This window comes from Vanessa tameamea, chromosome 18 (genome assembly GCF_037043105.1).
Source record: "Vanessa tameamea isolate UH-Manoa-2023 chromosome 18, ilVanTame1 primary haplotype, whole genome shotgun sequence".
NCBI lineage: Eukaryota > Metazoa > Arthropoda > Insecta > Lepidoptera > Nymphalidae > Vanessa > Vanessa tameamea.
Window position 1 is genome coordinate 10,034,592 of NC_087326.1, and position 9,878 is coordinate 10,044,469.

General features: G+C 35.6%; 1 protein-coding gene across 1 annotated transcript; it reads right to left on the reverse strand.

The window, feature by feature from the left end:
• Positions 1–7,381: 7,381 nt before the first annotated feature.
• LOC113398489 (pupal cuticle protein 36-like) lies at positions 7,382–9,650 on the reverse strand. Its single transcript, XM_026637254.2, has 3 exons — positions 9,590–9,650; positions 8,632–9,448; positions 7,382–8,515 (listed from the first exon to the last, which is right to left on the reverse strand). Exons 1-3 carry the CDS (start codon positions 9,596–9,598, stop codon positions 7,413–7,415), a joined length of 1,929 nt encoding a protein of 642 aa, XP_026493039.2. The 5' UTR covers positions 9,599–9,650; the 3' UTR covers positions 7,382–7,412.
• Between the last annotated feature and the right edge of the window lie 228 nt (positions 9,651–9,878).

A 9,878-nucleotide genomic window follows, 5' to 3' on the forward strand; every position in this document is an offset into this window, starting at 1 on the left:
ATTTAACCGATTTTGCAAGGTTAAGTTGCTACGATGTTTTATGGCTAAAAGTGTAAAAATGTATGTCGTTCGTAACTAGTATTATCTGAGACGATGTAAGCCAATGATGCTCTGTAGTTATGACATCTTAACGAAAGATTATAAGGCTTAAACGTAAGGAAGTTCTATACTATTTGCGGTGCTTAATAAGTATTCGAGCGGAGATGCCCCATTGGTTGGAACGCGGGCATCTTAACCGATGATTGCGGGTTCAAACCCAGACAAGAACCGCTGAATTTTCATGTAATTCATCTCGTGCTCGGCGGTGAAGGAAAACATCGTGAGGAAACCTGCATGTGACTAATTGCAACGAAATTCTGCCACATGTGTATTCCACCAACCCGCATTGGAGCAGCGTGGTCCATCACTACCACACATTCCAATATACCACATATTCCAATATGACCTTGTAAGATTTAATTCTGTTACTTTACTTAAAATTGTGGTTTCATGACAGATTGCATATCTACGCCTAAATTGTCATACTTATGTATAAAATTTGAAGAGGAGGCCTTCGCCCAGCAGTATCAAGGCTAGACTCCTGGAACGATTCGGTTTGAGTACAGTTATATAATTCAGGACAATTACTTTAAATATAACATAAACCTGACAAAAAATCAGCGATGAATACTACTTAACTGAAACAAGCGGTTTTTGGTTAAGATCAAAATAATTCTCATGTACTTACTCACTCATGTATATCCGAGTTACTTTTTCTTCTAAGTCAGGAGATAACTTCAATACCACTTGGTGGTAGGGCTTTGTGCAAGCCCGTCTGGGTAGGTACCACCTACTCATCAGATATTCTACCGCCAAATAACAGTACACTGTATTGTTATGATCCGGCTAGAAGGGTGAGTGAGCCAGTGTAATCACAGGCACAAGGGACATAACATCTTAGTTCCCAAGGTTGATGGCGCATAGGTGATATAAGGAATGGTTAATATTTCTTACAGCGCCTTTGTCTATGGGCGGTGGTGACCACTTACCATCAGGTGGCCCATATGCTCGTCCGCCAACCAATGCAAAAAAGAAAATAGACAACACTCGCCACTTCCCCGACTTTTCTATCTACATATTTTGAATTTATAATTAAAGGATTTGATTTTATTTATCTTTCGTAGTTTATTTATCGTTTATTAATCTTTCATATCAGCACCCATTGTTTAATACAGAAGAGTAATTTAATTCGACTATAATAACGAATCGAAAACTAACAATACAAATATTATCATTAGAATCACGGCGACATTTACTGAAATACCTATCCCGGTCTGTTCGTGACAACCTGTCTAGGCAACCATATACGCTAGGAACACCATGCTGAAGTAATCAAAAGTAGGACGAGAGACTCCAAAGTGATATTTGCCAAAACTGTATAACAATAGGAAAATAAAACAATTATATGTATTTGATAAAATTTTCATACTTAAATGATAATAGCCTTTGAATATTTATTTGGAGGAATGCTCAGAAGCACCCCGGAGGTAGGATGCTGGGGACTAATTCGATTAAAAAATGTCACTTTATCGCAATGGAATCAAATCAAGAAAACGAGAACGGTTGAACAGCAAATATCGGTAATATTTCTTCTAGCACAATGTTCCAGTTGCAGATCGACCAAAATTATTTCGGAATAGATTCGGAAATGTATCGTAACCATTTTAAATTAGTAGAATTGGCTTCCAGTTACTATTCAGATGAGATTTATTTTCGTTAGGAATAAAATCGGAACAATAATAAATTGGCATAATTGACGCCCTGGCAAAGTTACATTACAGAGGTGAGATAGCTCCGTGGTTAGAACACGTACGTCTTTAACTGATGATTGCGAGTTCAAACCCAGGCAAGCATTGAATTTTCATGGGCATAATTGGTGTTTATAATTAATCTCGTGCTCGGTAATGAAGGAAAACATCGTAAGGAGGGCTCATCTGTATTCCGTATTAAGGCGGCGTGGTGAAATAAGCTTTAAACCTTTTCCTCAAAGAGAGAAGGGGGCGGTTTAGCCCAGTAGTGGAACATTTACAGGATGTTATTTTAGTATTACGTTCCCCTGTCTTGATAATTCGTTGTTTACTTGCGGTTTATATGATCTTTTAAAAATAAGTCGTTCCCTCGACTCTTTGTCCTGGAGATACAGAAGGGTTGGTGACCCCATGCAAGCATAAAATTATTCCTTTTAAAGGATTGTACACTTTACCGTTTAGTTTGTAGAGATTTAAGATTTAGTTTTGTGTCTTGCAACTTGTTAAATGGAATGTTGAAATTCTAAACTGATATTACGTAAAATAATCTCGTTGAAAAGATTTATTACTTACTATTGTATATAAAATGAGATTAGTACTTTTAAAACTATTTAAAACATTTTTTTTTAATACAAATGTTTATGTATGGACTGATATCGGCATAAGCTTAAATTCAAAGATTCTGCTTATTACATCTGTGACATATTTTTAAATGTTCTTAAAAATAGTATCTCGTTTATAATATCAGTATAGATTAAGGTAAAATATTATTTTTACGAAAAAATATGATGTTATTTTCCGTTAAAAAAGGGGTTCTTATAGGAAGCCAACAGAATTATATACAGACATACATAATATTAATTTTCACGTACGTTTTTAAATATGAATTAAAATTAAATTAATATTGTTTTAATAGTCATACATAAATCGACGACCTCCGTGGTCGAGTCGTGTGTACACCGGTTTTCATGGGCACGCCACTCCGAGGTCCCGGATTCGATTCCCGGCCGAGTCGATGTAGAAAAAGTTTCTAGTTAGTTACTAATTAGTTTTCTATGTTGTCTCGGGTCTGGGTGTATGTGGTACCGTTGTTACTTCTGATTTTCCATAACACAAGTGCTTTAGCTACTTACATTGAGATCAGAGTAATGTATGTAATGTTGTCCAATATTTAATTATTTATTTGTTTATAAATCCTCACTGAATGGCCAAGAGTATGTACAATAAACAAAACATATTAAATCATAGAATGGGCGGGCTGAGTGTTAATTTTCGCGTGTAATAGATGAATAGGCCCAGCAAGTCTCTCTAACTATGACTGCGAGTCACACTTCGTCCTCATCAGCCTTAGTTACTAATTATTTTATTAATAATAAAGCGTAACGCGCCTGCAGAGTTCATTGTAATCATGTTATCGACGAATATTGACAATTGTAAAATCTCTACTATTAAATCGTTGAATGGTTTAAGTTCTATAAAATCATTGTTACGGAATTATTTCAATGAAACTTCGCGAAGTCATACGTGAAACTATAAATTTAAATAAGTGGTTTCGTTACCAAGCGACGTTGCAATGTGCTAAGCTGTTTGTGTATGTGGGAAATAGCAGATTTTAAAATTCACCGCTGAGCAATCGTTAATGGTCTTGTTAAGGATTAGAAGCTGATCAACTGTATAACGGATATACTTGATTTAGAATTATTTCTAAAACGGCCAGATAAATAAAATTGAAAAAATAACTTTAATGTTTAGAAAAACTTATTATTTTACACTGACAATAGCGAAGATGCTTTGGGGAATAACGCACTTAGGAGATTCGATATTCCAATCTCAAAATGGCGATCTATAATAAAGGTGACCAGGTTGTGGACAAACTGGTCATAAAAATAGTAACTACTGAGTTTCTTTTCGGTTCTTCTTGGTAGAATCTACATTCCGAACCGGTGGTAGCTTTACTTAATATGGTTTGTTAAATGACGATTCAAAAGTTCTAGTAAAAGTATATTTTGATATCGCATCCAGACAAGCTGAAGAATCCAGAACCCCACGAATACTAAAAATAACTAGAAACACTATTTAACAAAGACAAACTCCAACTTTTTGACGTAAATTTGAAATCTAAAAATTTAGATTGTATGTTTTATATTTAAATGTCGGTAGATTAAAATAACATAATTAAAATTATAAATATTATATGAAATTACATATTTGGAATAGCAAAAATGTAAATTTCTTTGTGTGTGATTTTTTTTTACGTATCTATCTCAAAATGTCAATAAGTGTATGTAATTGTTTTAACAATGTTTTTGTAGAAATTTTATGTATTTATATATTTCTGAAGATGTGGGTCACTATAGTATATCTTTATATTTGTTTAGTTGGACAAATTTACAATCACAGTAATCCTATGTTAAAAGTATTTGCTAGCCTTCTAAATAAATCTTGATATAGTGTATACTATTAAAAAACCGATCAACACGGAGCAGTCTTGCAAATAGGTCACCTGATGGTATGTGGTCACCACTGCCAATATATATTGGTACTGAAAGAAATATTAATCATTCCTCTTGTTATGTCCCTTATGTCTGTAGTTGCACTGTCTCAATCACCATTTAAACCGGAACACAACAATACTAAACTAGCGGAAACTAGCGGTTAAACTGGCGGATGCTAATTAGATCGTTTTGCCGATTTAACTCTTCTGCCCATCACTTCGCTTCATATCAAATATGCACTTACGGCGTCATCGTTATATGAGCAGATCCTTTGGAGATCAATACGTTATTTGGATTAAAACTTAAAGTAAAATATATTCGCTTTATTCTTTCCGATTCAGTTTGTGGTTATCGGTTGTGTTTATTCTCATCATATTACTCGCAATGTCCCAAAGACAGTTTCATCTTTATTTTAATTCTGATAGTTTGCTTTTACTTATAATTAGTATTTATGTGTTGAGTGGGCGGTAACTATACAGACGGGCACAAAGCCCTACCACCAAATATTAACCATAATTAATAATAATTGCAGGTTTAATTTCATGAAAACCTGATTGATTAATAATCCATGAATATCCAGTTAATTATTTAAGTTTAATATACTGTGTGTTTCTCACGAAATATAAATAAATAAACAGCAGCAAGTTTGAAAGCATACTTCCATTAAACTGTATTTTTGTTACGAAAGTGTCAAGCAGGTTGCAAGATTGCCAGTTGTAATTATATCGTATGTGATCTCATGACATCGTATAACAGACACTGTGTGTTTTAAATGACTAACGACGGGTCATTTGTCAATTTCGATTAAGGGTCCGAACACACGAGACTAATATCTAAAGCGGTTTTTAGACTTTATTTTGTGATATCGGTAGGCGGATGAGCAAATGGGCCACCTGAGTAAGTGGTCACCACTGGCCATAGACAATGGCGCTGTAAGAAATATTAACTATTCCTTACATCACCAATGCGCCAACAACCTTGGGAACTAAGATGTTACGTCTCTTGTGCCTGTAGTTACACTGGCTCACTCACCCTTCAAACCGGAACATAACAATACTGAGTACTGCTGTTTGGCGGTAGAATATATAGACTAAGTATCACGTAGCAATGTATATCGTATTGCGTGTTAATCCCTCGTTTCAGTGATTGTATGTTGTATATTTAATAAGATATTTGTATATGTATACGTGTAATCGGATTGGGAATGCTTAATGTTTATCGTTTATACAAATTTGCATTTGCAAATTTTGTGTAATATATCTGTAATGTATATATTATTGTATACTAGTAATTAGATTTACATAATATGTTATGTGCGTTTCAAAATTATCTACATTTTTGTTACATTAGTATTAACACCATTGTTGTGAATTATGCATTCGCGCGCGTTGCTAAAACGCGCGTTTTCGGGCTTTGTTTTAGTACAAGAATCCTGCTTTAGTTTTTATACTTCTAAAACGAAGTGTCTTCTTAAATATGTTTTAAATAATATGCACTAATAAAACCTTTAACATGAGCTCACGCATCCTTCGTACACTCTTGATAGAAAACATTTTAATGAACTATAATTTTAATCATAATATTCTAATATAATCATCATGTAACTCTGCTTTCCACTCGCATACCGTATACAGAAAGTTTTTGGGCAATGGTATACTCATATATAATATGATACCGGAAAATATAATCCATTTACATTTTAAATAGGTCACAATTATTATCAATAATTGGTACCCGTTGGCATAAATTTTAACAAATATTAACTTACTTTAACATCGCCAATGCGTAACCAAACTTGGGAACAATTTTATGTCTCTTGTGCCTGTAATTATACTAACTTACCCGACCTTCAAACCAGAACACAACAATACTAACTATTTCTGTATGACAGTAGAATATATGACGTGTGGTTGGTAACTACCCAGACGGCTTTGCATTAGCCCACCAAGAAAATAAATATTTACAACGTTAGAAAACGCAGCGTTATCACCTCAGTGTATACATAGCATTAGACTTAGTCATGATATTCTGTGACCTATTAAACGGTGGATCCGTTTGACGACGTAACGAGTTCACATCGAATATGTCGATGATTCTAAAACATCATTTGATTTAAGTTTAATGCGATGACGCTCAGATAAACTGAAGTCTAGATTAATGATATCGATAGCTTTGTATTTCAGAAGGCTATGAACTCTTTTTTGATATTGCGTAACTGTAACATTCTAAATTCAAATGTTTGTATTAAAATTAAACTTTATATATGGTTTTGTAATTTATAAGTCGAGGTAGTACAGTGGTTAGAACACGTGAATATTAACCCATGATTGTGGATTCAAATCCGAGAACTAATGAGTTTTCACGTGTAAAATATTTTGATTCCGTTCTGTATCTCCCACATACGCGTATGTATCGACTGCCATAACTAATTACTACTAATAAGCTCCAAATATTCTCCTCAAAAGGAGAGGAGAGGAGAGGAGCCAAGCTTTGAGCTATTTCCTTTACTTTTCCTTTAATGGCGAATAGAATTTAACAGACTTGATGTTACAAGATCCAATAGATTCTCGATTTGAATTTTTTTCTTTTTTAATGTTAGTAATGCCCAAAATATATACTGAACGAATCGAAGGCTTTAATTCGTGTCTCGGCTGAAGTCAAACTTTGATATAATGTAAGCGAAGTGTTGAGCATGAATTCAAACAAACCTTATCATTTGTGTCACTGAAAACTATTATCATGCCGTGTGTACTTATATGTTAAGTTGTTACTTGATATTTCGTCGGCAAATTATTCGAGGGTCAAATATTTTAGTGGGGTATAATTTTTGTGATTACTTCATTCTTGATGTCCGCAATTTAAATCGAAATAATGGTCATTATCAAATAAAGTGTTACGAGATTGTATTTATGTATTAAAAAAAAATTGAGGTTAGAAAATAAAGATTATGTATATTTTTTAAATATTTATTTCATTTCAATCACACAGTGATTTATGATATACGTTTTCGTACAGTATTATTTATATGTACAAAATTATATTTTTTTTACGATTTATTTAATGCTGTATTATTTTTTTTTTTATTTTTTTGCCGATTTAGGGTATGTCTAGAATATACTATCACTTTACTCTAATATTTATAACCTTCCTGTGGACTGAAACTTGGGGGTTGACGAGGTCCACCAAATTGATCAATACCTCTCTGATTATCTTGATTCGCTCTTCCATTGGTGCCCTTAGACCCAGCGTTATTGAAAGGACCTTGTGGTTTTGTCTCGAAGCTCTGACCAGGTCGGTTATACTGGTAAGGTGCCTGAATTGCTGAGCCAGCTGAACCAGCTGAGCCTGAAGCACCAGATGCAAATTTATTAGCTGATGCGAATTGTGCCTGCGTACCCTGGCTTGTACCAACATTCGATCCAGCCTGGTTTCCATTTTGTTGATATTGAGGACCACGTCCAACTGGGCTTGACGATTGAGAGTTTTGGTTTCCATTGTATGAGGTGCTCTGACCTGAGGCAGTATTTGAACCAGCAGATGGCCCATATTGAGTGTTTTGGCCAGTGGAAGATTGGCCAGCATTAAATACATTCTCGTTAGATTGGTAACGTGTACCTTGTCCAGAAGAACCTGCAGATCCGATTGGTTGGTTTTCAGGTTTATATTGAGAACCTTGTTGAGATCCAAATGATGACCCTTGAGATCCCAATGAAGGTTGATAAACTTGACCTTGGTTGGAAGTACTACCAGAGCTAAATTGATTTCCTGACGAAGGTGTATTAGCCTGACCGAATTGATTATCTTTATTACCGAAACCGAAAGCACCTGCGTTGGTATTTGATCCAGATCCTGTAGAAGTTGATCCAGCTGAGTAGCTAGTCGGTTTATTTATTTGAGGACGGTACTGACTTATTGAGCCTTGTCCAGACGATCCAAAACCATTCTGGGATTTAAAACCGTTGACCTCTTGTCCTTGTCCTTGGTTCGCTTGGCTTACACCTGTGGTTAAACCTTGATTCACTTCACCATACTGACCTGACGGACCACTTGGACGCCCAGAAACACCTTGGTTCGTTGCGAATTTATTGATTTGTGGTTGGCTTCCGGCTTGCCCTTGAGCTGATTGGAAACCTTGAGCGGAACCAAAATTCTGACCTTGATTAAATGTGCTACCGGTGTTATATTGTTGTGGTGATTGTGGTTCAGATTCATATTCTTCGGGTCGGTACGCACCTAAAAATAAATATTTTTTAACTTGATATGCAAACATTTATTATTCTATGTATTTGTAATTATGAAAAGGGTCATCTATTAATTGTCGAACATAACTATAAAAATGCCTATATTACCTTCTTGTGTACCAGCAGCTGCTGCTCTTGCGTTTTCTTCAATAGACCTTAATATTTCCTCGGGGATGGGATGAGGTGTGGGTAAATGTTCACCCTGTGGTTGATATCCGTTTTCATCAGCAGTATAGGTCACAGAATACGATTTCCCATCGTCACCTGTATAAGAATATCCTCCTTGTGCTCTAACACCATTTGTAGCTTCACCAGACTCTTCAGCAGATATCCCGTTGGATGTTTCGTAGCTGTATCTATAAGATTCACCATTATTTTCATTAATGTATTTCAGGATTTCAGCATTTCTGTCAGCTGATGCTTGTGCACGTTCCGGTGTAGACACTTGAGCCACATTTGGGCCTGATGGTCCTGAGCCAAGACCTTGGTTGAAAGCATTTGATTGACCAAAACCAGCGTCATTGGCTCCGATTTGAGATGAAGCAAAAGTGGAAGTGGAAGGGACACGAGATTCAAATGCTGAATCATACGAGCTACCACGTGAAGTTCCACCTAATTTGGAAGGGCCAAATCCATTATTGCTTTGAGCACTGTCCGATAAACCGAATCCATTTGCACTTGAGGGCCGTGGACTTCCTGAGGGTCCTTGACCGAATCCAGAGGAGCTAGACTGATCAAATCCTGCAGCTCCAGGTTGACGTCCTGAACCCGATGGGAGGCCTTGTCCAAAATCAGTTCCTGATTGGAATCCCGGTGCTGTTAATGCGCCTGGACTACCACCAGCCGTTGCAGCGCTTTTTGGTGGAAGATATGTCCTATCCAACTTGTCGGCATATCCACACGCAATAACTGACAGGACTATGAGCTGAAAATGCAACAACAAAAACATTACTGAACTGATATTTAAACACAAATAACTTTAAAAATATTTCAATGACACATAGCACGTTCGATTATTATAACCGATAAAAAATTAAGTTTAATTATTAATATAATAATTAGTCACCAGCTTCATGTTTGAGCTGTTCTCGTTGCAAATGATGAACTCTGAATGTGGCTCTGTTGGCTCATCCCATATTTATATCACACAATATTCGTTCACCTCTATATCTTACTGCGAGCACTCGTGGTAACCTTTGACTCAAATAAGTGAATCTTCATTTTACTTGTGTGAGTAAGTTGCTCAATTTACTGATCGATTTTATAGATACACTAATTATTGCTATCTCTGTACTGAAAAATTCGAGAGGAATATCGTTTACTAAGCCAATTATTTTATATTTGAAATATATTAT

Coding starts and splice junctions, on each gene's coding strand:
- LOC113398489 (XM_026637254.2), bottom strand. Junction 8,516..8,631: donor AGCTGCTGGTACACAAGAAG/GTAATATAGGCA, acceptor ATTTATTTTTAG/GTGCGTACCGACCCGAAGAA.